Below are 27,888 nucleotides of genomic sequence, written 5' to 3' on the forward strand. Positions count from 1 at the left end.
GTTTCCTATAGGTTTAATGTTTTGGATGTCAAAAATAAACATTGCACTCATACATTTAGTTGTGTTTTTCTAGGTGACGCAAACACCAATCAGCCGTAACATTATAATCACTGACAGGTTAAGTGAATAACGTGGATTATCTTATCACCTGTCAGTGGTCCGGATATGTTAGGCAGCAAGTGAACATTTTCTCCTTAAAGTTAACGTGTTGGAAGCAGAAAAAATAGGCCAAGTTTAAGGATGTGAGCGACTTTGACAAGGGCCATATTGTGATGGCAGGACGAGTGGGTCAGAGCATCTCCAGAACTGCAGCTCTTGTGGGGTGTTCTTGGTCTGCAATCAATCAATCAATCAAATTTTATTTGTATAGCACCAAATCATAACCAGAGATATCTCAAGACACTTTACAGACAGAGCAGGTCTAGACCGACTCTTTGTTATGTTATTTAAAGAGAGGCCCAACATGAATCACCATGAGTAGCACTTAGCCATATTCGGCACATTGGCAGAAAAACTTCCTTTTAACAGGCAGAAACCTCGAGCAGAACAAGACTCATGTTGAACAGCTATCTGCCTCGACTGGATGGGCCGAAAATGGGAGCAGTGGTCAGTACCTATCAAAAGTGGTGAACCGGCGACAGGGTCATGGGGGAACAAGGCTGGCCCGTGTGGTCCGATCCAACAGAAGAGCTACTAAAGCTCAAAGTGCTGAAACAATGTTCTTCTTGGAAACCTTGGGTCCTGCCATTCATGAGGATGTTGACACGTACCACCTACCTGAACATTGTTAGACCCCTTCTTGGAGACAGTATTCACTAATGGCAGTGGCCTCTTTCAGCAGGCCTTGCCACACTGAAAACATGGTTCAGGAATGGTTTGAGGAACACGAGTTCAAGATCTCAATCCAATGGAGCGTCTGTGGGATGTGCTGGACAAACAAGTCCGATCCATGGAGGCCCCACCTCGCAGCTTACAGGACTTACAGGATCTGCTGCTCACTAATTAGTGCAAGATATCTCAGCACACCTTCAGAGGTCTAGTGGAGTCCATGCCTCGACGGGTCAGGGCTGTTTTGGCGGCAAAAGGGGACCTACACAATATTAGGCAGGTGGTCACGTCATTGATGATCAGAGTATACTCTTAAGATGTGTGCCTACACCATATTTCTCTCTTTCGAGTGATAAAGGCACCTTGAATCTTGAACTTTCCCCGACAGAAGTAGAAACAAAGAACAAGAGACACATTTCTCTGTAAATATTAACATTTATTTAAGTATACAATTTAGTATTCTCATTGCCCCGCCCACCCCTCCCGGCCCTTTTCACAGGTTTTCGCTGTCAGTATCTCGGCGTCTCGATGCAGCATTAAGCCTCGCTGGAGGACGGTAAAAACTCTTAGACGAACAGTTAAAACGAGCGTGGGTTACTTCTTTACACCGTTTACAGACGGAGGATCACAAGCATCGCCGAACCCACAAGCTGCTTGCAAATGCCACATTTGGTTCATTATTATTTGCTTTTTTATTTATTCTCCATTAGGAGGCATTTACAGTCGCATTGCATAAAATTATACTTTGTAACTGAAGGATGGAAGAGGATGAATACGTTTTTATCATTTGTGCATGACGTGATATTTGTTTGAAATACCGACCAGAGCGCTGCTGATGTTTCCTCCTGCAGGAAATAACGGAATGATGTCACAACAAAAACAACCAACCAGACATTAAGAACAAAACTCTCATTATTTCACAAATGCCACAGAATGTGTGTGTAAGATAACGTGTAGTTTTTGTATTAAACAAAAGAAAGTCGCTAACCGAAACATCGTCAGTCGTGTTTATAGCTGAATTTAAAGGTCACGATGTTGCAAAACTTTAAGTATCTTAAAAGCTGCACCCTGACCTGCTTGAAATGAAATAAAAAAACATGTGACAAACGCACACCAGAAACAACACGGAACTGAACTATCATATAAACTGTGTGCAAATAAACGGCTTTAATTTCATCGAAAATGAAAGGTTGAAACTCCGGCGACTGAGCCGCTGCATTTTGGTCAAAAGGATTCATGAAAAAGAACACAACTAAACTACGATTTATTAGGAAACTCGGAGGTACGAAAAGAAGCACGGTAAGAAAATAGTGTTATCTCGCTTTTACACGGACCACTGTCAAACACAAAGAGGATCCTGCCTGTTTGGTCGCACCAACGTCTCCCTTTAAAGTTTTTTTGACGAGGAAGGAAAACACAAAGAAATCAACACAAGATAAAACTTCCCAAGGAGCACATGAAGCCTCCAGTTCCTCTCAGTGGAGCAGCTAGTGTTTGATATGATTGATTATTGATAATAAAATGAAGCTTTGTGCTGATGGGAGTGTTAAGTGCTTTCTAACAACAGGATGTCCCGAGGGGGAAAGTGTGGAGTCTCTATCGATGAGGGTGTTTGACGAACGGATGAGGTATTGCACAGATTAATTATCATAAAAAACAAAAAGCAAAAAAGGCAAAAATAAATATACAGCCAATTCATACAACATTTACATTACAGTTTTAGTCAGATGCTGGAAGATTTTTAGAAGATATTTTAGTGTCAACGGTAGGCGAGGAGGGACGCTAGTCGTCCCACTCGTCGTCATCTTCAAAGTCCTCGTCCTCGTCGTCATCCTCGTCTTCGTCTGGGAGGAGAAAACCCAACAAACACATTTTCAGTGCTTAAAAATTCAGATGCTAAAAGACTTTAAATCAGCAGACAAACGGAGCACAGCTGTCCCACGTGTCCGAGTTTTTATAGCAGATACGAAAACAAGACAGCCTCCCTTAAAATATAAGAGACTAAAAGAGTTGAACACAAAATACATCAAGACAGTAACCTCATCCGACTCTAAGAAAGCAAAGGCTAACTATCCCCTTGACCCAGCAGTTACCTGAGGAATGGATGGCTTTGCTCCTCTTCTGCATCACCTCCATGAGAGCTCCGACGATGCCCGCAGTGGGAGCCGGCGTTGGAGGGCCGGACTCTGGATGATCTGACACCTGGAGACACACACAAAGATGAAACCCAGGTTGTAACAGGAACAATCAGGTGTTTCTTTTGCTCTATAATCACAGGTAGATTCACATCAAGATGGATTCAGACATGTTTAGGACACTTGTTACGTGGGAGTCAGACTGTGGTGCGCTTACGGTCTTGAGCTGGATGCCCTGTCGGATCTGGTCCAGCAGGGCGTCTCGTCCCGTGCCCGAGGCCGGCGCTCGGTTGTTTTGCTCCACCTTCTTCAGCTGGGTTCCTCCTCTGATCTGCTCCAGCAGCGCCGACTTCCCGCCGGGGCTCGGCGAGTGAGGAGAGTCTCCGCCTCCACTGATGCTGTCCAGCTCTGGTGGGGGAGGAGGGCCGGGAGGAGGAGGTGGAGGAGGAGGCGGGGGCGGTGGCGCAGGGGCGGAGCCTACTGGAGACTGCTGTGCCAATGGAGGTGGTGGAGGGGGTGGGGCTTGAGGGGCGATGTTAGCGTGTGATGGAGGCGGAGGTGGGGGAGGCTGGTGGTGGTGATGGTGCGGAGGAGGCGGGGGCTGGTGACCTCCCCTGTTGGGAGGAGGTGGAGGAGGCGGCGCGCCCAGAGTTCCTGGTCTGGTAGGAGGTGGAGGAGGAGGAGCTGAAGCAGGAGCTCTGGACGGAGGAGGGGGAGGAGGGGCTCCACGGCCCCCTCTGGATGGGGGAGGAGGGGGAGGTGGAGCTGTGCTGTGATGGGGTGGAGGAGGAGGAGGAGGAGGACCACTACCACCACGAGACGGAGGTGGAGGGGGTGCTGCAGGAGGAGATAAAAAGGTTGCATCAAAACACCTGAAGATGACATCAGACAAACGTCACCTCCACCTGTAGATTCACTGAGTCTTAAAGCTGCAGGAAGCTCGATTTTAAACGTATGAAGTGAACCACACGTTCTCTGATTCCTCGTCAAAGCTGATCCACAGGTTTACCCCTCTGACAGAAACACATCTCTGCTTCATGTTTGTCCTCGCCGTTGGCCAAAACAGCCTCTTAAACCAGCTTCTGAAAAGTGAGGTTGTGATGCTATACTTTCTGCATTCGACAGAAAACTGACTGTTACTGGTTTCTGAAATATTAGTCAGACTAAAAGACTGTCAGGATGTTAAAAGTGTCTTTAGAATATTTTAATAGGCTTTTTTCAGAACTTTTAATGGGCAAAAAGACCGTAAGAATAAAGTCACATTTCTGTCCGACCTTTACTTTACAAGAAAAACATCCCAATAAAGTCAGAATACTGTCAGCCAACATTCACTGATGACCAATAATATTTAAATACCTATAATTTATCCGAGACGACTCTTTAAATGAACCATGACGCATAAAGTCCCCCCTCTCTCTGTCTCTCTCTCTACCTCTTCAAAGACGAGATATCTCAGATTCAGATTTACGCACTTATTTCCCCCTAAATTCACATTCCGGTCACACTGCGCTCCTCACTCCTGCTTTCAAGCGGTGCAGTTTAACATGAATAAAACATGGAGAGAGAGAGAGAGTCAGGACAGAGAAAGCAGAGTCTGTCACGGAGAATAAGAAAGTCGGACAGAGAATTCTGTTTAATGTGCACACCTCAAACCTGCTGTCTGATAGAGAAGTACAGGAGAGGAAGGACGTGATGCTTCCAGATAAAACTGTGACAGGATTTCAAATGAGTTCATGAAAAAGTCGCTCTGTTTTAGTTTGAAAAGAAGGTTAACTCTCGGAGAAGTGATTCGGTTAAACTGTGACACCTGCAGGAATAACGAGGGCTCAATAAAATGCTGATCACCTCGAGTCGATATCAAGCCCATTATTACACATTTAGTTGGCTTTTTAAACAATAGGCCACGGCATAAAGTTAAATAATATGCATCTAAAGACTTCAACAGACCCTGCTACCTCACAATATGGAGGGGCTCGATGTAATCTGCCTAAGAGGACTGGTCTCATGGCTGCACACTCAGGCGGGGGCTTGTGAGGTCACACTCTAGAGGGCTTCAGCCTTTAATAAATGCTGCACTGCTTCATTCAACAGTTTGACACGTGAAAGGTGCATCTGATACCTCTTTCCCACAGAAATCAGCACGTTGACGCAGGTTTTTCAGACCCGGGAAGACCCGCTTATAGATGCTGATTGTCTCTTTTCCCATTGCCAGTGAAGTATCCTCCTGTTGGTCTCTTTTCTGCTGCGTCACCGCCTGACGTCACAAACGCGCCAGAGACAGGGTTAGTAACCAGTGAAGATGTTACGGTGGTTAGGTCTTTATTGGATCTATGACTCGTTCAGTCTGGTCATCAAACTTGGCGCAGACAAATTAGGAACGATGTTTGAGCGCTGCTTGGACGGAGACGGGCGGAGTTTGTAGCTGAGATGACGAGGAGTCGCAGAAGTTACCGACGGAGCATAGCATCGCGCCGGAGAGGGGGCGGAGATTAGTGTCTCTGCTCCGATCGGCATTGATGGGAACACAAAACCCGGGTTGACACGATAATTACCCAGGCCTACTGCAGAGTCATTCGACCCGGGAACCCACTAAGCAAAAAAGGTGGGTGTAACTGGTGTTAGTGGGTTTTTTGACCAGTGGGAAAGTGGCTTGAGTGTGTGTGTGTGTTTTCTCACCCTGCCTCCTCAGCTCGTTCTTGACCGCCTCCACGCCTCCCTTCTTCTCGATGAAGTCGTAGATGACCTTGGACGTCTCTCGGTCCTTCAGCTGAGCCTCAGAGATGCCGCACATGTCGAACAGGTTCTTCAGTTCAGGGTCCAGGTTGTTCAGCTGCAACATTTACAAAACAATTTTAGAAACATACAATGGACTGATTCCGCCTACTGGTGGGTTTCTAAGTTTGTGTCGAGCTTGTTCTTCAGAGAAAAATAACTTTTTAGCTCAAATACTGTTGACTAATTAAAGTAAAGCTTCACTGAAACAGCCTCGAAAGTCTGCAGCTTGTGTGGAAGGCTGGATGAAGGGAGGTGCAGTATCTGGCTCTGGGTGAAGAGACCCTATTTTACCTACAGCCCTGACATTGGCATATGTAGATTGTGGAATTCAATGACGTGATCATTGTCAACAACCAATGGCCGTTCTCCCTCCAGCACCAAACAGGAAGCAGCAAACAAGATAGTTGGATGCTTGCCTGCTGTCGGGACACGGCGTTGGTGGCAGCAGTTGTTAGCTCCAGTGAACCTGTTAAGGTTTAAAGTATAGACAGGAAATGCCTCGCCAGCTGCATGCTAGCTCGTATGCTAAGGGAAGCTGTGGCAATAAGCTGCTTCCGTTTCTTCTCAATCATACGTTTTTCTTCTTGTAAATTTACGCCAGGAGCATGATGGGAAATATTCCCAAGTCTGTGACTCAAATGTCTTCAGAGGTGAGCGTGTCAAACGTCAGTCTTTCCAAAGTCTTGTCGTGTACGCATCAGGCTGATGGGAACGTCTTTAGTTTTGTAGGTAATTGATCACAAAAAGAGATCTTATTATGCTCCGAGATCAAAGATATAATTCATCCCCAGGGCGACACAAAAGTATGTTACCATTTCATAACAATCCATCCAAAAGGTACCGAGGTAGTTCTATAAAAACTCAAACCCTCACAGTAGTCAGGTGATCACCGAAGCTAGTGAGATGCAACTTCTTGAACCACGAACACCTGTACCAAAAAGTTTGGAGCCAATCCATCACACAGATTTGGAGCTGTTTGATGGAAGAAGTGAAACTCTTCCTCTTCACCAGCAGGTCAGAAGATCACTGAAGTCATTAGAAACTAACCCTCCAGGAACTTTAATATCTGCAGCAATCCATCTGAGCGCTGTCAAGTTACTTCACTCCGGACCACAAGTGTCAGCTGAGTGTCTGCGGCAAATTTCACGGCAATCCATCAAATCATCGTGGAGATATTTTCAGTCTGGACCACAGAGGAGGACTGACAGACACTGACAGCTCGGGAAGCTAGGCTGCCAGAATGAATCAAAACAGGAGACGAAGACGAACCCTTGTTTATATTCCTCAGAGTAAGAGAAGGTGTCTGCACCTTTTGCTTCGTCTTCCTGAAGTTTATTTAAAGTCATAAATACCAAAGACAAGCTAAGTGGTTCATTTTCTTCCGGAAACCATCAGAAATCATCTAAAAAATTGATGCTTCACTCAGTGCTAAACTTAATATCCTTACTCAGTTCATTTCATGTTCCTTCCCTCTTTCCATTCATGTCCTGGTCTTGTCCAACTGTTAATCAGATTGTTTCGTGTTGATCTGTGCAGCACCTGTCGAGGGTTTTTGGCTCCTTTAACACCCTCAGACTCCTCACAGAGCGTGACATGTGCTCACCGAGTCTTATTAAATCACAACTTAAGAGTTCCTGCCTTCTCTAAGCTCTGCTTCATATGCATGTGAGAGATTCTTCTTCCTGTGCACAGAAGATGAACTACAGTGTCAGTGTGACACCTGGTGGCCAACAGGTGAAACTACAGGAGGAGGAGGAGGAGAGAATAGAACCACTCTGCTGCTTTCCATCAAATCAAATATGAACCTGCAGCTCTGCATGATCCCTTTCCACCTCTTGTTGCTGTCACGCTGCAGTGCATTCTGGGACCGTCTTATGTGCGACTGACATGTGAGGAGTGACGTGTTATCAGGGTCGTTCGGCGTGATCGCTCAGTCGGGCAAGCAGAGACAATTAAGAAGCTGTGAATGAAAGCCTCCTGCTCATTAAGCTCGTCAGTCTGAACACAACTTTCATCAGAGGAACGAAATCAACGGTGACACGCATCAGCAGCTCCAGCTGCTCCAAGAAACAAGTCAGGGTTCATAAACAGCTTCCTTTTTATAACTACAGACAGAGCAACGGTGACTTCCTCCTCCGTGCGCTGCATTGTTCACAGTCCAGTCAGCAGCTCGAGAAGCGACCGTGTGTTCAGATCAAAGAGAAGTGAAATTCTCCCCTCCAGTCTGCTAAATAAACGCTGTCATCTCTTGGTTCGTCCCATCCCCCGGAGGAGCGCCCGTTCATCTGTCTGTGCTGAGTCTCAGTCTCACTGTAAACAGTAAGTTACACAGAGGCTGCACTCTGGCTGACTGCAGCGGGATGAAGCCCAAACAGAAACAGATTCTCTTGTGATCGACTTTAATTAACGGCTCTTCAGTTTGCTGAAAGAACAACATCATGATGCAGATTAGGAACAACATGAAGCTTTGTCAGGTCTGTCCTCAAGAGGAGAAGAACACTACTGTAACATGAGACGGAGGGCGGAGCCATCACTTACGATGCATTCAGGGAAGTCAGAAAATCTAAATGCTGAACGACTTTCACGGCACAGCATCAAGTTGAAATTTACTGAAATATATGTTCTAAAATCTGGTAACGCGCCGACAGATGGAGATACTTACAGCATGATTGCAGCACTTACTATGGGAGGGACGGTTTTACACCTGTGGCAGCAAATCACAAAACTAGTTATTAAACACACTTTGATCCGAGGAGGACGTTTTTTATATCACTACAGCTGCTGGGATCAAAGAATCGAGCTTGTTGTAGAGATGACCACACAGGTGGTGTGTTCGAAAGTTGAAAAACCAGTTGAACAAGTAGCTTCACTTTTAATAAATGATATCTGGTTAGAACAACTTTAAATATACGACAGAAAGGGGAGGGGGCCGTGGTACAGTACAGAACTACAGTTTTCTATGCCACAACAAGACACAGCAGCTTTTTGATTGTAACTGCAATAATTAGAGTTATAGGACGGCCTTTCTGACACTGTTTTTGACATCCATTTGACTTCTGCCCTGCTGTTTATTATATCTATTTGTTCAGTACGAAGTCGTCTGATAGGTGATCGAGGCTGCAGTCGGCTTCCCTCTGGAACGTTCCGTCTGTGTGTGGCTTCTGAGACGCTGCGAGACGTTTGTGAATATGAGCAGGAAGCAAAAAGAGCCTATTGTGCGATTTCATCATGCAGCCGACACACAGGTCTATTGTGCTCTGTGTGTGTGAGAGAATGTGTGTGTGTGTGTGTGTGTGTGATGAGGGGGTACTCACATCAAAACCTGTGTTTGGATCCCAGCCCACGTGACCGATGTGCCTGCAGAAGACGGGACAGATATGTGGTGAGATCACACACACATGTCCACATACAAACTCCTCAATATACAGCAGAACAGCAGCTATTTAGCATGTGCACGTGGGCGGACATGTGCACATGCTAAATAGTGAGCCCACACACACACTCAGACATCAGTCACAGAGACAGAGTGGCCATTGAGCACGCTCAGACTCTAACGCAACATGTTTACTGTGAGTGTTGCTGTCGGATCAGACAGGACGGGCCATGACTGCACACAGACGCATCATTTTGGACAGGTTTCATTTGCCTGATGTCCAAAGTTGTCTCAAGAGTTTCTGGTTAAAAAAAGAGGAGCTGATTTTACAAGTTACGAGGAGTGCTACTTCTCAACCTGCAAAATCAGTTGCATAAAGTCTTTTTGAGTCTCTAGAGGAGCTTTGTCGAGTACTTCAATTAAGTGAAACCACTCAAGTATCTCGGCTTCACCCAGCATCAAATATTGAGAGGACCGAAGGTCAAAAAATGTCCCAGAAAATCTCAAAAGGCCTTAAAAACAGAGATCAAGGTGGTGATTAACGCAAGCATTTTTTAGACAATGTTGAAAATGGTTTTATCCCTACATTTGTTTAATTTTCTGTTCTGGCTTTACAGCAAAGAAACCAGAGGTGGAGTTTTTGTAACTTGGTTTTTAATCAGACTGGGACGGTTTAATAACAGACACTTTTGAGTTGCATTTTAGGAAATAAAGGGTCTGGTGTTTTTGAAGTTTGACCCACACTTGGAACTACAAGTCAGGATATTGTGACAGCCCTCCCGTTAGTTAGAGCCTGCTGGCTGTTTACTTTTCCTGGTTCTTGTCTTCTTGCAGGTTGCTGGTGGGCGGGGTTTCGCCGCTCTTCTCGCTGCTTTCTGCTCGTCGTCTGCTCTCTGCTACACGCTAATTCAGCTAGCGAGCTGTCAGAGAGGACGGCGTTTACTTTGTAGGAAATATTCACATTGTTCTAAATGTTTGGGTGAAAGGCACGAGAACAACATGACGGTGAAATGTAAGCTGTGTCTGGAGGAGAAGTGCTCGTCAGCTGTGAAGAGCTCGACTTCAAACGTGAAGAAGCATCTGCAGCTAAACACAGCTCCACAACACTGGTGGGACTAAGAGCCTGTGTTGTATTGTTGTCATGGAAACAGCTGTGCCTAATACTGGACCCCTCTGACCAATCCACTGTCAGACTGTTAGCATCATAAAGAGCTGTAAAGGTTATACTGTGTCTGTCATTCCTGCCATCAGGCTGAAGTGTTACAGATTATGGGCTGTAAATGAGGCGATGCAGAGACGGTAGAGTGGATACACTCAAAGGTAGACGTACAGCAGGCGACACGCCGTCCAGACAATATAACACACGTGTAACGAGGCGCAGAGGGGGTTTAATTTTTGGTAACGCAAAAGTAATCTGACGTTACTTTTCTCAGAAGGAAACGCAGTAACAAAATGAGATGACGCAGTTAGCCAACACTGCTTGTGAGTCCCCCAGCTAGAGCTCAAACATTCAGTTGATTAAATGATACGACAACAGACAAATTATTAATCAATTATATAAAACAGACCACTCCAAGGTGTGGTTAAATATGCAACGTTGACTCACTGGAAGTTGCTGGGCGTGCCGATGTCGGCCTTGGTCAGCTTCTTCTTCTTGCCTTTGGTCTTCTTGTCCTTCCGGTTCAGCCCGCTGTGGCTCAGCATGTTGTTGAGGTGGTACGGCTGCTGGTGGCTGTGGGAGTTGTGGAATCGGACGTTGTTGATCTCCGGGTTCTTGATGTCCACAGTCGCCATGTGCAGAGCCGGACCTGCTCACAAAGAGGGACAGAGAGGGCACGCAGGGAGAGAGATCAGGGTCTGAGGAACTAACCTGTACGCCTGTCAAAAAGACGTTTTTCAGAGCTCGAATAATGTAAAGAAAACAAGTTCATGTTTATGTTTAAACAACAGAATACTGTCTTAATTTAGGGAGAGTTCAGAGTTCAATTTTTGTTGGAATGCTGCACCAGTCTGTCACAGAGCTGTTGGCTGACGTTAGGAAGCTCTCTGCTTTGTTCGATGGCTTGTGACCATCTTCCTCTTGATCACACTCAGGACAACTTTCTGTTTTCTTGTTGGCATACAAACAAGCTTTGCAAAATATACAGTCGTTTTTGTTTCACTGATGGCCTGGGGCAAGGATCATAAAAATCACTGTCTGTCTGATCAGCCTTCAGACTCGTAGTTATTTCACTCAGACTGGACTTCCTTGATTGTATGTGATCTCTCCTCGGCACCTGAAGCAACACAGTCCTACCGACGCAGCCCTTTCTGTTGTCTAAATGCTGTCATGCTTTAAGTCTGACTGTCTGCTTGAAGGTTTAAGTTACAGCATAAACATCATCTAGCCTTCGAGCCGGGCCTTTTATACTTTCTAAGGCCTCTTTTTGAGGAAACTGAATCCAATGGATTGGTACGCCACTAAAATAAAGTCTGCATCCTTTGAGGGACGCAGGAAGGATTTCAGACTCTGGTTCTTCCTGTAGAAAGGATTATATGTGACCCTTCCTGACTCTCTCACACCGTCAGTAATCCCTGGTAATTCAGGGATGAATATGGTCGTGTTTCATGCTCATCTCATCCGTCTGCTCTGATCTTTTATGATCTTTTCATCTTTTTAGATATAAATGTCGCCCGGCGGTCCCCCCCCTCCTGGCGGTCCGAACCGCTCACTCCTCGAATTCCTCCTAATCTCCACAAACCACAGCAGCATCCGACATAACTAATCCACAGCTTATCCCAGTCACAATCCCCGGACTCCCCATGAATGCTGGATGTCCATGAACAGGCTTCAAATCTGCCTTCTCCTGAGGACCAGGACGGACAGGGTGGTGTCCAACGTTCAAGCAGAGCTGCATGGGAGGTGACCACCGATGCGCTGTTGGTGGTCAAATGCACCGATGCGCTGTCGATGCACTGACCGCTGTCGGCAATTCAAAAGACGCAAACAGGAAAAGTTTTGCAGCTCAGTGCGATTTGCCTTTATTAGCATCGAACTGTGGAGAGGAGCCGTCAGCGCTTCTTCCCTCTGCTGTGACAGCTGCACTCTCTTGCTGATGGGGTTAAAGTCGACCCAGGTCGACGATGAGCAGGGAAGGAAGGGAGCCGCTCTGTAACAGTTTATTGTGAAGCCCAGACTCGACAGGTGTGATGTTTATTTCACAGTCTGTGACGCAGCGTCTGGCTGCAGTGAGGTAGCAAGAGCAGCTCCTTCATGTAAAATAACACTCTCATCCCTTCCTGTGTAGCTTCTGCAGACTGTCGTCATCACTACTGAACAGCAAGAGACAAAATAATAATAATCTTATAGTATTATTTACAGACTTTTTTTTTTTTAAAAGCACACAAAGGTAAAATTATCATCACTGGAACGTCACCGTGTGTAAATCCTGCACTTCAGTTACCACAAACTCTCTGCAGATGCCACTAATTTCCCTCCAACTGGATTTGTGAATTTAACTTTTCCCTACGTTGAGTCTCACTTGCATCCATCCATCCATTTTCTGTACCGCTCATCTTGTTAAGGGTCGCGGGGGGCTGGAGCCGACCCAGCTGTCATTGGGTGAGAGGCGGGGCTACACCTGGAAAACAGCCAATCACAGGGCTGACACATTAGCCCCTTATATTACACCTCTGTTACGTTCCGTCTTCTATTGGAAAATAAACGGTGGGGCGAAGTCGTCCGGCCTCTGAGCTGCATCGGAGGTAGTAACAGAGGGCCAACAGAGGTGAAACGGCGTCTGCGTAAACAGCGGAGCCGCCAGGGCGGCACAGCGCTGCGTGTGTTTTTGTTTGTTTACACCTCGTACATGATTTGCTTCCACAACACCGGAACGCTTTGTAGAAACACACTCTGGGGCGGCTTTACACGCGCGTTGCTTGGTCCAATGTAAAATGGCAAAGGCTGCATGACGGTGGAGCTTCATTATGACAACCTTTAACGCCCACACCTACGGAGAATTTTAGAGTCACCAATGAACCGAACGAGCATGTCTGTGGACTGGAAGAACCCACGCATGCACGGGGAGAACATGCAAATTCCTCACAGAAAGGCCCCCTACGTCCGAACCAGGAACCTTCTAGCTGTGACAGCAGCGAACCACTGCACCATCTTGCATACGTGCAATCAAGCCAGAGCAATGAGACGCTCAGCAGCTCAGGCAGAGGTGTGTTTGACCCTTTGCAGGTGCTTTTAGAATCAGGTGGTTTCTTTTGTTTCATTTGCCCAGGTTGAGCAAACGAAACCAGACCCGACGAGCAACAACTTATAACTTCACTTTCTTCTTGGCTGGATACAGTGAGCATCCATTCAAGCCCTCTCCATTCAGTCAGTCGATGCAGAGCATGAGAAGGAGCTTCAGCTGGATTGAAGAGTTCACATCAGGTACCAAGAGAGTCCGAGGCAATCCCTTAAGATTGCCAAACAATCTGGGTTATCCCTGAAGTGCCGACACCAGCAGCTTATTCATTACACAAGAGCTTCTGTTGATGTTCTCACAATGAGGACAAGAACAATAAAACTGACACACACATACGGTACATCTCCGGAACAGAGCTGCAAATCCAGAGCAGCAACGTCCCACTGTTAGTCTCATTTTCACAGCTGAAATGTCAGAATGAATCTGTGTCGCTGCAGAGAAACTTCGATGAAAGAGCGATCTCAGGCACAAAGCCACCGAGTTGATTGAAGAGTTGGCGGGTTTGTTCACTTCATGTTAATCCTGCTCCTTACAGCGGCAGTGTTTGGCAACAGACAGACGGCTTAATGAAAGCAAACAGTCTGTTGGGACGGCGTGCAGACGCAGCTGCAGAGGAGCAGACCGAAATTAAAGCTCTGGTGCACTTTGTTCCTGGCGGCATTGAGGTGTAGGCAAACTCTCTAACAAGGGAGATATGTGATACAGACGCTATTCTTACCCCAGAACCCGTCAGACTACCATGATTACTTCTCTTCTACCTCCCTAACCACTGACATCAAACACGCTGTGACGTTCTGACACAATGAATAAGATGAAAACTTTCTCCGTGATCTCTATAGCTGCTCCTTAACAGTCAGAGATTTGAATCATTAGTCAAAAAGACGCCAAGTCCACTTGCATTTTCACAGTTCTACTTTTGTTGCGTGATTGTGCGCAGAGCAACGCAGGAGCAACGCAGGAGCAACGCCATGGCAGGCTGTAAACCTTCAGTGATCAGTAGTCCAATTCCCCTTAGAGGCCTCCTCCTCCTCCCCAAAACAACCAGACCCAGAGTGAAGCAGTTTTACAGTGAAAAAAAAGGGCAGTGTTTCTTTGATGCTCCTCTTCGTCTGAGACAGGAAGTCAGGAGAGGCTGCGAGCTAAGCTACCGCTAGTTTGTTTTAGGTGCTCAACTTGATTGTGGGTCAGGATTCATTCAGTTTTCATCCTTCACAAGGTTTTATCGGCAGCCAAATTATTAGTACATTTTACATTAAATTATTACATTTAATAATAATAATAATAATAATAACTTTAATTTTATCAATTTAAATTGAATTAAATGCCTTTCAAAATGTTGATAAATCATTAATCATCAAAGTGGGGTTTGTAGAGCAGTCTTGTAACAGTTGGATGACAGCTCTGCTGTTCTGTCAGCCTCTGGAAGCGGCCGGACCACGGTACGATTTTCTGTGTTATAACTGTTAGCTAAGACAGTCTTTTTGGGCTCGCCGCCTTCAGACATTACCCTCTGTGACATCGTATTTCTCAGCTGCTTGACAGTTGTTTCATGACTCTGCTGCATTGATAACAATTATCTTAAATTTAGCATCATTATTCCGCCTCAGTTGTCGATTAACTTGGCCGACTTTTGAGCCATTTGTTCCGGACGGTCACCGTGCCTCTCCATCTCTCATCCCCCCGGCTCTGTAGCTGTGAGTGACGGCTGGCCTCAGTCATGAGGGGAACACTCGCTTTACAGATAAGTGGCGCCGTCTACTGTATTTCAAGGGAAAAAAAACTGTCTTATATTCGGACCAACACTGTATATTTACCGTGTATTTATATTTCTCTGGTGCTTGGATAACTTGCTCCTGTAACATCAACGTCTCTGTTTCCATCCATCAATCCATCATAAACAGACCCAGTAATTAAACCCAAGTAGTTTCACAAGCAGTTCTTAGCAGCAGTGTGTTTCTTTAATGCTCTGCAGCGGGCATTTGAGGCTGTGAGCAGAGCTGCTGCTAACTGTAGCTGCCTAGCTGAACTCAATCCTTCATGTGGTTAAATGATAAAGTTTTAAAGGAGCATAACGTGACTTAAAACACGAAGAAAGTCGTACGAACTTTAATAAAAGCCCATTTTAAAAACATGTGACTCTTGTAGGCCGAGTTTGGTGTTGCTCAACTGACAGTGAAAAATAAGGTAACACAAAGTTGAGGGCCGTCTGCCTCCTCTGCCCTCTATGATCGTTCTCAGTCTGATTTGTGGGGAGAGAGATCATTGATCACATTTCTAGATAAGTTTAACAAATATTAAAGATCTACAGGTAAAATGTTAGAAAACTTTGTAATACAAATAAGAAGTTGCAGTTTGTCCCTTTGCCTCTTTTATGGATATCTGGGGGGAAAAAGAGGCTTTTTAGGCAATATTGGATTTTATTTGTTGCAGTACCGTGGCTGGCCACTAGGGTGAATTGGCAAGTTTGTGCAACTGCTCGCCACACGCTGCAGACCTTTCATGCATGTTTGCAAACATAAGAGTCATTGGCTCTCGCCTAATGAGCGGATCCTTGCACATGCATTCTGCTTCTTTCTAAAAAGTTAAAGCTGATTCAGACGCACTCTTCTTCTGCTCTTTAAACACGTTCAGTTAGGAATAATTACAATGAGTCAAAACAAACTCAGTAGCTGTAACTGTGGGGATTACAGATTAGGCCTAAAGTGCATCACAACAACAGAGGCCATGTGGTCCACATATGGCCCAGATCGGCTTCCTGCTGACCAGATTAACCTGCAGCAGACTCCTCTCTGTGTCAGCGTGTGAGTCACGCTGTCCGTGCAACAACGCCGCCAACGTGTCAGGAAACGCCACAACTCCAGTCTCCTGGTATTTGTCATCCAGACGTGCAAATAACAGACAGTCAAAGAGCACGAGCGCTGCTTTTAATCAGGTTCTGGCTTCTGCATTCACACAGCGAGCTGCTTTGTGCAACCAGTCTGCTGCAGAGCGCTGCAGGGCCTTCACGTAGCTCAGTTGTTGTGTGCATTGTATCCTGGTTTGTTTTGCTTATAAACAAGGTAAACACAAAGGAAATTATACACATTACTTTTTTTATATTGCTTTATTTGTCTGTTTGCTGTATTCGTTTTATTCTTTTTAAAATCCTGATTTAATCCCCTGAAACAGCTCATCCATCTCGTCCATTCTTCTAGCATATTTTATGCCTGTAAAGCACTTAGTCACTTTGTTTATAATAATACGCTTCATAAAGAGTTTTATTTTATTATTTATGACAAAATAACAGTCATAAAAAATATTTTTATAACGTGCAAAAAGCCATTTAAAGCCACTCTAAGATGTGAGCAGAAATAAGAGTTGAACATACCATTTTTAGGGTCACCTCTCTTCTCTGCAAAAGAAAAATTAACATAATTATAGTTTCGGAACAAAATCAACAAGGCTGGACTAAAAATATAAGATGGAAGATACTGACAGCTTTTAGGAGGCGAGAGAGGAGAGGGTGAGCTGCTCAAGTTGAAGCTCAGTTAGTGAGATTTTTTTTGGCAGCTTGAAAGAAGAAAACAGTTTAAAGGCCTCAGGTGGAAAAGAAGTCAGCGATGAGTCAGAGAGAGAGTTCAACAAGTCGTCGACGTTAGTAGAAGAAGAGAGGAAAAATAAAACCCGCCCCCCTGCTAAGAGACGTTGTGTGTGTCTCAGCTCTGAAAGCCTTCAGACTCCAGGTTGATTGGTGCACTTCAAAAGGCCGGCATGCTGAGAGGAGCCTCACTGCAGAGACGTTTACTACACAGACAGAGTGATGGTTTACTACAGCAGAGAGACAGCAGCAGAGACCAGAAGGAAACCGAACTCATGCCATCATCAAGGAAGCAGCTGCACTGATTTCACATTTCAGGTGTTGTGAAATTGAATATTACCTTATATTTAATTTTTGTCCATTAAAAGCTTTCACTTCTTTTGCTCATTTTCACCCTGAGACAGTTAAACAAACTGATTGCATTGTATGAACCCAGCACATCTCTCTCTGAAGCAGCTGGATGTGTGGAAGCGACGGGTTCGGCTCTGAGGCGTCTCGTTAACAGAAGAGCTGGTGAGTGTTTTTCAGCGTGAGCTCAGGTGTGAAAGGTTAAAAGGTCACGCAGGTTAGAGGAAGCAGAGCGAGAAGACGAACTGAAACTCACCAGTTTTGCGTTGTCGTCGGTTGAGCAGGTCGTTGATGGCGGCTCTGAATCTTTTGGCTTCTTCTTCACTGGCAAAGTTCAGACCGATCTGACACGTCTGAGAGGAAGACAGGGACAATGATTAGAGAGACAGCTTACTTACTTCACCACCTCGCAGAACTAATTTATACACGTCGAGTTAACCTTTGTTTTTGTTTACTCGACTTGCAGTTAGGTGGAAGAGTTACTAGTTAGTTAGTTGGTTTTGGACTGAAAAGACCCGATGACCTTTTGGAAACCCGGCGCCCACCATGGCGGTCTGATTGGGTCTTTATTTATGCTCCTAATCCGCAAGCAAATGTGTGCGTCTGCTTCATTGTTTCCAGAAGTCTGTGCCTGCACACACTGAAAGACACTATAACACGATGGATGGATGGCTCACACTTCCTGCGATGTGACTACAGCACATTCGCACATCCTGATGGCGATACTTAAATATCCTGTGCCGCCCGTTTTCACATCAAATCTGAGTCACCAGAGTTTACTTTTTATTTCTAAAGCACATCAGCGATTTTAACGTAGCAAGTTAAGCTTTTAAAATGAAAATGTAGTCGTGCTGATGTATCCTAAGTCCTTACAATTCATCTCATTACTTATAATATCATAGATCTATAGATTAGACGCAATAAGTGCCGACTTTTCATTTATTTACAACCTAAAATGTGTCCGGGATTCAGGCAACGGAGAAAAGAAATCTAAAACAGTCGGATTAGGATTAAGCCCTCGGTCACATCTTCAATTCAGGTTTGACACATAAACTGCTGCCTGGAGGGATTTTTGTGAGGAGCGATAATAAAAGTGTTGACTTCAGCTCCCTCGTGTCTTTGTTGTATTTCAGCACTTCCTATAGAACCTGTTCTTTCTCTCTGCTCCGTCAGAAACAGCAGTAACCTTTAAAAGAGCAGACAGGAGCTCTGCGGCGGCTTCACATTCCTGTCTGTGCGCTAAACAGGCTGTGATTATCGCACCTTATTAAACAGAGTGGAGCCAGATCAGCGAGGACAGCTGATCTCACAAAAAGAGCTTCACACTTACGTCCCCTGTGAATGAGATGAAGTAGGACCTGGCGCTGCTGATGGAGAAGTTGTGGTAAAGTTCCTGTTCGAACATGGTTTTCCCTTCCTGCAGAAACACAACACAGAGAAGGAAACATTTACATCCACTGAAGACAAAATCACCTTCACATGAAAGTAGATTCAATTCCCTCCTTCCAGCTGCTCACGTGTCAGTGCTTCTCTGAAAGTCAACAGTTCTCCTAAACAGTGTTACATTTGGATTACTGGATGTTAGTGTTGCAAGATTAGTTCAAATAATCAACATAATGAGTTGGTTACGTCATTGCGTGCTTTTCATGCTTTGTGTGGACAGAGCTGAGTTGCTGATTGGTGAGCCATCTCTCATCGTAACTCTCTCTGCTCCAGTTTCCACTCAAAACAGCGACCGGGAAGCAACAGGTAAACAAAACTGTGAACACAGCAAAACGTCCGCGGCCGATGCAACACCATCGCGTCCTAAAAACAGTCTGTAAAGTCTGAGAGCATTTCAGCGTCACTGCATCAAAGAAAAGGATCGCCTGCAGGATCTGTAAGAGCTGGTTTATCACGGGAGCACGTCGGTGATGCACGAGCATCTGAAGATGAGGCAGGTTGGACTTGTGGATGATGCAGACTCACACAGATAAGATAATTAGCAAGCTAGCGTTAGCTATCTATAGACGGAGTTGTATTGGCTTAACACTGATAGAACACTTTAGCGCTATAGAAAGAACCTGACGCGTCTCTTTTAAACTCAACAGTCCAAAGTTACAGCCGCACCATGTTGCTCTTGTTCTTCCTGCTCTGTCAAATCAGCAGCAACATTTATTAAAAGATATTTTTGAATGAAGAATATTTATTGTCTTTATTGTTAGTCAGCACATGAAAAGATCCTCCAACTACATTTGAGAGATAAATAAGAGCCATTAAATCGTTGTGCGATTAATTATCCGACTAGTCGACTAATCGTTTCAATAATCGATGACTTTGAAAATAGTCGTTAGTTGCAGCCGTACTGGATGTTAAGTGTGCCAGAGTGCACCATCAAATGATCCCTGCTCTCCTCTGCACTACACACAGTCACATTAGGAGTCACGTGACATCAACAAACACAAGGAAGGAAGGATCCGTCGCATGTTTACGCCTCTGCAGGATACTGGTGGTGTCAGGGCCTGTACGAGCATCAGACAGCAAACACAGATGTGTGGCTGGTGATTCACTTTGAGCCATTAGAAGTTGCACATTTGATCGCCAATTATGTTTAAAGAACCGTATTAACTTGGTTAGTCCCTCCCAACAGTTCATGGATACAGTCTGGATTCTTTACACCGTGTAGAGACAAGAGGAACGTTAGAAATAAATGTTAGAAATATGTTAAAATGTCCTCCATAAAGCAAATATAGTGAAAATGTTGAACTATCCTTCAAGGCGCTTCATTCCCCGATCCTCAGGTGTTGAGGACAGCACGACGTGGCGCTCACCTTGATGTCGAACACTCTGATGAAGTAGGACCTCTGAGGGTTGTCTTTGACCAGACAGGCCACTCCGCAGCACCTCTTCACCCAGCTGCAGCTCCGATCAGCCCCGTACACCTGGACCACCGCCGAGCACAGAGTCTGAACACACACGGGACAGGAGGGTTCATATCATTGGCTGCACGGTTCATGAAACACATTTAATAAGCAGGTGAAATGAGTGCTGAGGTGAAGTGGCTCCGTCAGGAGAATGTTTCATTATGTGAGCAGATTTTACAGACTCAGCTGGTGCTTTGCTACAAGCCTGCGAGCTGCAGGTGTCACAAAGCCGCCAACGAGGAAGAGGAAACCTTTATGATGCAAAACATTCAAACAGCGATAAGGACAAACAAACCGCTCAGGAACAAGAGGAGGTCACTGAGGCAACACGGAGACCTTTGGAAATCAGATTACACATGGAAATCTCTCCACAATGGATTCTAACACATTAAGAATAAAACGATACGATCAAGTCTGACATTATGACGGCTCAGTCATCGCTGATCTTTGATGCATTTGTTTGCCTTGGATACAAACGTGCTTTTTTTTTACAGCCTTTCCAAGTTGGACATTCACACAGACAAAGACACTTTACTTTAACACAATGCATTTACTCTTTGTAAGTTGGCCTCCATCTTTCCACAGAGCAGGTCTCCTGATGGTGCAGTTTTAACATCTGGTTTACCCAAAGGGTGGCTGACCTTGCTGACCTTGCTGAGCATCAGAGCAGTGAGGAGGGAGAAGGAAGATGGTGATGATAAGTCAGGAGAACACATGAAGCAGGATCTGTGAACGTCTTTACAAACATCGGTGCCAATCTCTCTGCTGGTTCTGAGATATGTCACTGATTAAGACCTGCTGGTGCTAAGTAAAGTCTGAGGCTCACCAAAGTCCTTTTCTGAACATCATGAATGTCTGCATAAAATTTCATTGCAATCCATGAAATCATTTGAGATATTTTAATCTGGACCAAACAACGCTGCTAATTCCAGAGCCACGTCTCCAGCGAGGCTAAAAACAGAAGATGATTCAACAACATGAGGTTGAACTAAAGGTCGGTTTATTAGCACTAACGATGCTTCCAAAGCAGCTCTTCATGACGCAACAAGCAGACTGTGCTCCAAAATATAATTAGATGCTGTAGCATGAAGATTTTAACTTCATTGGAGCTAAGGTCAGGCTACAGGAGTTTCAGATATTCTCTGAACTCAAACATGTACAAGATGTATTAAAGATCATCCTGTGTGCAGGAGGAAGCTCTGCACCGCCGCACCTGACGTTGTGTAATCTCATGTGATCTCATGAGGAAGCAGATGTAAACAGAGATTGATTACAACCCGCTGCTGTGATGCTCTGCAGTGAGAAAAAACAAAAGTTCGTCTGGATAACAGAACGGTCGGGGAGACGCGTTCCAAAGGGGCCGTCAATGTTCAGCGAGAAGCTGGAACAAGTACGAATCTGTCATTGCAAATATCTTACCAACAGCAGCATGCTAGCTAACAAGAGCCACTGGAAGTTAATGTGACCCCGCGAATGGCAACACCATCAGCTGCTACGTCTCCTTCGGTCTCTCTGATTGGCTGTTCTGGGCCACGACTTAATCATCCATATTTTAAATCTTTATATCAAACATGTTATCGGGAAGACTCGGGAAATGCACAACGTTTGGGAGCAGAGGTGGGAACCGCAGGGTAACTCACGACACGATACGCAATATATCACGATACAGTGATATATTGCAAGACAATCATAACGATGCATCATGATATCTGATTAACGTCTTTGGCCAATTAATTTGTTTACGTTACCCTCATTTATGTCATAAGCGCCACCGCGAGGAGTCATGAAGTAGTGACACATGTCGATAATTGTATCGCACCGGTCAGGACGACGATATATTGCCGTATCGATATTTTGTCCCACCCTTCTTTGGAAGGTTTGAGACTGCATTTGTCAGCTCCTCATGGAAATAGATAATCTGGGCACAACATCAGCACCGACCTCAGCGCCAGACCAGATCTCTCTGATTGCTGGAAGAGCTGCATTGTGTACAAATCGCTGCTGTCGTCTGAGCCCCGTTTACGCCAAGAGAAACAGACCCAGACCAGAAGCGTCGGCCTCTTGCCTGCTGAAGATCTGTCAGGTTGTGACTGAAGACAACTTCTAGTTTTAGGTTATTTTTGCCTTTAGTGGAAACTTGCTTTGTTGTTGTGTGTACATTACGGATCACTGTATTAAAAAGGGCTACATGTCCTTAACTGTTCGGCCAATATGGAGAGGCAGAACGTGATCTCTTCGATCTTACAGTAAGCGTTTTATTTCAAACCTAGTGTCTTTGGCATCGCTCCACAGAGTTTAACCTTCATTCAGCATGACAGGAAACAGACTCCAGCTGCTGTCCTCAGCACTGTCCTGTCCTCCGCCTGTTCTGGTTTGTGGTTTTGAGCTTTCTGCAGAAGTCGCTCGGTGTCAAATCCTCTGCCAGGACAAAGTAACTCCAGCCGCCGGGGGAGGAGAGAGGAAATGCCACAGAGCCGGTTTCCTCCTCTGTGATTTATGACTGCAGGTCAGAGGCCCGGCAGGAAACACTTTTCGCCATGAAATCACCACTCAGCATCACACGGGAAAGGTCAGAGGTCGGTTGTTAAAAGGCTCATTTCGGGTCTGTAAATTCTCACAGAGGGAAAGTATGCAACAATAAACACACAAGACAGGTTACATCACCGAGCGAGTTAGCATCCCATAACCACAAACACAAAGAGCAGTGCTCATGTTGGATCATTCATCAGTTTATACATCGACTGTTCCATTAACTATTTTTCAAACCATCACTGACACACATTTTAAAGGACGTCTTTGTGTTTTGATCACATTAAATATGTTTCTTCTTTTTAATGACAGCAAACAAAAGCCCTTAAAAACTCTGCACAACATCAACCTATTGACCTAAACATATTACAATGATGAGATCTTTTCTGTGTTATCCTGTGTGCTGCAGGAGGTATGATGCAAGATTCACTATTTAGTTATGGTGGAAAGAAATGCCCCGCATGCCCGCCAAGAAGCATCGATTGTGTGATGGCTCCATTTCTGAAAATATGCAGGGCCCCGAGCTGAACAAGTGTACCAAGTTTAATGCATTTATAATAAACAGTGTAGAGTGGAGTATTCCTCATTTAAACCAATGAAATAGACAACATTTTAATATAGTAAGATAAGACAGGATAAGATAAGGCAGCTGTCAGCTACCACACAGGAGTCTCCTGCTTATCTAACTTACAAACATGAACACACGTCTTCTCCTGCACATTAACTTGTTAAACAAGCCGCCAAACAAATATTTACCAGGGAAAGTTGACTGCTAGCGTCAGTTTGTTAGCTAGAGGGCTAAGAAGCTGCTCAGCTGTAGCACACACAAAACTGCATGTAAACGTCACCGCAAGTCAAACATTTGGTTCTCTTTCTTCTTCACCACTAAACAACATACTGCCTGCCCCCGGCATGTAAGCTAAAGTTACAGCCTGAGTTTGTCTGCTTTGTCTCCTGTTCCCCTGCAGGAGCTCAGCCGGCTAGCTGCTGTCAATCAAACACAGACAAGGATACACTCGTCAAAACAGGTCGAATGAAAATAAGATATCTGACAGAATACCTCATCTCATCTCTGACCAAACTTTAAAGAACTTACAAATACAAACAGACTGTATAAAAAGATGGCCGACATGACAGCTCCCTCAAAGTGAAGCCAAACCCTCTCTGTCGCCCCCTGCTGCCTGGCTGCAGTATAGCTCATAAAGCCCGCCTCCTCCATGTTAACAGATGGGACGAGTCAAACTATAAAATCACATGGTTTCTGTCATTATAATTAGTTCTTATCATGCTGATTTATGTCCAAGTGTTCATTTTTATGACAAGTTTGATTTTAATTAGTTATTTGATGCTGTAAAAAGGGGGTGTGGCCTCATGATTGACAGCTCTGTTGACAAATGGGGCTCCTGCAGCGTTCTGTTCCCGAGTAGCAGAGTAGAGGAAGAACGGCGAGAGGAGACGTAACTAACACTAACACTACAGTCATTGAACTTTCCATCAGCGTGAATATCTGCTTCAGACCGACACAAGAAGCTGTTCTGCTGCAGACTGAGCCCACCTGAGGGCTCCAACACGGCAAGGACACCTGAGGGCTCCAACACAAGAGGACACAAGGTAAAGGTGTGTCTGGGTAGAGGAAGGGGCGGGACGTCAATACTGCGGCTCCACCAGCCGATCTCTACTGCACACACTCTGGAAACAGATGAGCAAGATGGCTGCGCCCGCTCGGGGGGTATTTTCCCTTCAACTTTGTACAAGAGGAGACGGTCGTTCATCTTTATTTACAGTCAGATAAATGACAATTAATAATCTATCACAAAGATGAGCAGGGTGAATGCTTAAATAACATTTTGAGACCAACAAATCTGGCGATGGTTGTGAAAAGATTGAAAAGCCATACATCCAAACTGTCCAATTCAGTGCTTCCAAAAACTTTTCATGTAATCTGCCTCCAGATAAATCCACCTCAATCTCCTCAAAGCCGGATTAGCAAATTAGCCACATAACTTTAGGAAGCTTAAATGTAATATTTTGAGTTTTTTCTTTAAAGAAAACATCAACATGTACACCTGAAATCAAACACCAGGTGTAATATTCCAGATCTGATATTCAGGAGCAAATGTGCATCAACAGATTTAGCTTTAATGTGGTCGCAGATATCCGTCTAACTTTCTAATCCTTCTTTGTGAAATACCCCCCACCCCCTGGACAAGCCCTCCATCTGTGCACTCGTGGACGAGGACATGAAGTCTGACCGAGTTATCTTAAATACTGCTCTTTTACCTGAACCAGCTCTGGTGACCACAACGGTTAAATTACGCTTCACGTTTCTGGCAACACCTGGAAGAAACCATGAGTGTAATATTAAACTTTTAAAAGTACAGTCAATATCACAGGATTTAAATATTTTTTAAAGTCTTAAATTAAGGTTCAAGTTTTCAGAAGACGGGCTCATGTTAGCTAGCATGCTGCTGTTAGAAGATCAATTGCAGCTCTATTAACTCTTCTAAGATGCTTGATAAGACTTAGTTAGACTGAGATTTTCTAAGGTGCGCTTGCACTGGTAGGTAGTAGGGTTTGGTTGAAGTCTTCACTGGTCTACCCACACCCTTGGATACAGTACCAGGCCCTTTGGGTTTGGGCCACGTTTTGTTATATCAAAATAAGGTCAGGGTCGGTCCTGGGTCTGCTTATCAATATGTGTAGTAGCCAAGTGGATTGAAGACCGCCGATCAGCGCTGGTCACGATAGAAACACACAAACACACACATTTCACTGCTCCATTAGAGTGCGGGTGCGTTATTTGGACCTGTGACCTCTAGCAGTTGGGATAGTATGGGAAGGGAAGTAATACAATACATTTAATTACTTTGTCAAGAGAATACAGTCTAACACATTCAACGTAAGCTTTCAGGGCGAGTTTGCATTTTCAGATACATTTCTGTCAGCGTACCGTCGAGTTCAGGTTCAAAGCCAAGCGCTACTGGTGAGTACAAATCGCCATAAGCGGTGGAAGTTAGTTAAATTTGACTGTTCTGACCTGTGAGCTCAGGTGTGTCACCCTGCATGTAACTACTCCTTGCAGTCTTCCCTGCAGGCTAAGCTCTAGTTCAGCTAATGAAACCAGCAGCAGCTGACATTAAAACCTGCTGTGCTCTCCTGCAACCATCACATCACATCAGCCCCACAGATCAGATAGCACACTGTAGACATTGTATGAGTTCATGTCCTTGTCCTTATCTGAGAAATTCTGAGTCAGATATGATTTGATGTTTTAGGATATGACCCTGTTCAGCGAAACACCCAGATGTTGTTTTTCACATGAAAAAGTCTCTTTAATTAAAATGGTCTGAAGCTGATTGAAGTGGCCCTGTGGTGTCCAAGTCCACGAGAACAGCTGGCTGAATGTGATAAATATCAAAAAGACAGGTGGCTTCATGTCCCATCACCATATGTCGAGAAAACATCCAATCTTTATGAAGTGGAAGAATATACTGCAACTCAACATTTTCCTGCAGAAGCAACATTTTACCAGCTGATGTAACATCGCACACGGAAAATCTAATTTATTTTTACATCAAGGTCAAGAAATAAAAGTGGTTAAAAACAGTTTAGTAGCAGATTCAGCACCTTTACTGACTTGTCATCCATTTTATAACCACGACTAATTCCACTTGAGTAAACAAGAACATTTAAAATAAACTGTTAATACACTCATAATGTGTCTGGTGTCCCACCTGGAGCCCTGCTAGGGACTCCTGCAGTTTCAGGTGTAAACACAAATCATCTGTTGTGCTTGAGGATGTGTAGAACAGACTGATATGATGCCCAGTGTTCAAGTTTTACAGTAAGCTTTGCACACCAAAGGATGTCAGTTTGGACTACTGGTGTTAGGGCTGCAGTTTATCAATTAATTGATCAGTTAGATCAAAAGAGGCTAACAAGAGACCTAAACTATGAAACAATATCGAAATATTAGCCTACAAACTTTGTCTTTTTGTGTCAATTTTGTTAAACCATTTACAAAACACAGGGCTGTCACTAAAAATGACTTTTATTGAAAATTAATCTGCCTTCTATTTTCTCAACTGTTTGGTCTATAAAAAGACAGTAACTAATAGAAAATATCCATCGCAATTTCTTAAGACACAAGTTCTCAAACAAACCCGTCGTTGCATGATTGTAAAATACAGGCAAATGTTACTGATATAAACAAATAGTTTAACATAAAACAAGAGTAACATGCAGTCATTGATTTCTGGATTATTTATCATACCATTAAAGTTTTAACCTTAATAATGTATGGAGTTATTTAATACCTGTATTTGAAAACCTGTCAGCCAAATTTGCAGTGACTGCAGCTTCCAAGCTCCAACAATTTATTCATATCTGGTCCACCAATTGTGCCCTAAAACTAAGGTTATATAACAGAGGTTAATGCGCAAACCATGTATATATGGGGTCGCCATATTTTGAACACGCATCTAAATATGTGTAAACACTGAAAACGTCAAGGAGTCTGAAGGGTCACCGATTTTGATGCATCACCGGGCCCCTGGTTTAACGTTTCCAAACAGGTTTCTGCTGCATCACATCAGCCATGAGGGGTGAACTGTAATGAAAGGCACAGGCTGGTGGTCTTTTATGACGTGTGGCTGAATGTACCAGCACCTTCTGGGAACCTGCAGGTGGTAAACAAACTGGGAAACTTACGGCGCATTTCCTTCCCAGGTAGCCGAACAGGCACTCGTTCTCCTGCGGGGTCAGGAGGATGGAGCCGACGTTAGCAGACCTGCGGGGCGGCGGATGGCTGTTCATGGCTCTGAATTCTTCTAGTGTACTCCGAAACGATGCGGTTATCCTTGGAAGGAGTCAGCAAACACTTCTAATTACAGAAAATCCATGCGGGCTCCGGTTGCTGTGGCCTGCAACCGGATCATCTCCGCTGAGTCCGACTCCAGGCTGGAGGGCGGAGGAGGTCGGGGGGTGTTTTCCAGGCTCGCTCCTGCTGAAGAAAGAACCTTAACGTTTCCGTTAAGTGTTGTATGAACAAAAATAATGTTTCGCTATTTGTCTCTACGCCGATAAACGCTCAACTTTCATTCGGAAACTCCAGCAGCTGCAGCATCGATGCGTACATCCAACATGGCAGCAAGACGGAGCAGACCACTTTAAAGAGAGAGGA

At 44.7% G+C, this 27,888-nt stretch overlaps 1 protein-coding gene across 2 annotated transcripts; it reads right to left on the reverse strand.

Annotated features, from left to right (window-relative positions):
• Positions 1-1,311: 1,311 nt before the first annotated feature.
• On the reverse strand, positions 1,312-27,842 carry wasla (WASP like actin nucleation promoting factor a). Of its 2 annotated transcripts, XM_069687159.1 has the most exons (11): positions 27,417-27,842; positions 20,085-20,219; positions 18,605-18,691; positions 17,531-17,627; positions 16,717-16,740; positions 10,718-10,919; positions 9,053-9,095; positions 5,640-5,793; positions 3,181-3,800; positions 2,922-3,030; positions 1,312-2,672 (listed from the first exon to the last, which is right to left on the reverse strand). In XM_069687159.1, the coding sequence occupies exons 1-11, from the start codon at positions 27,519-27,521 to the stop codon at positions 2,611-2,613; spliced, it is 1,638 nt and encodes a 545-aa protein (XP_069543260.1). In that variant the 5' UTR covers positions 27,522-27,842; the 3' UTR covers positions 1,312-2,610. The 2 variants fall into 2 exon arrangements, with proteins under 2 accessions (XP_069543260.1, XP_069543261.1); XM_069687160.1 differs by lacking the exon at positions 16,717-16,740.
• Between the last annotated feature and the right edge of the window lie 46 nt (positions 27,843-27,888).

The sequence above is a fragment of the Semicossyphus pulcher genome, unplaced genomic scaffold (assembly GCF_022749685.1).
Source record: "Semicossyphus pulcher isolate SPU_LCO1_2020_fin unplaced genomic scaffold, fSemPul1.0.p SCAF_8, whole genome shotgun sequence".
NCBI lineage: Eukaryota > Metazoa > Chordata > Actinopteri > Labriformes > Labridae > Semicossyphus > Semicossyphus pulcher.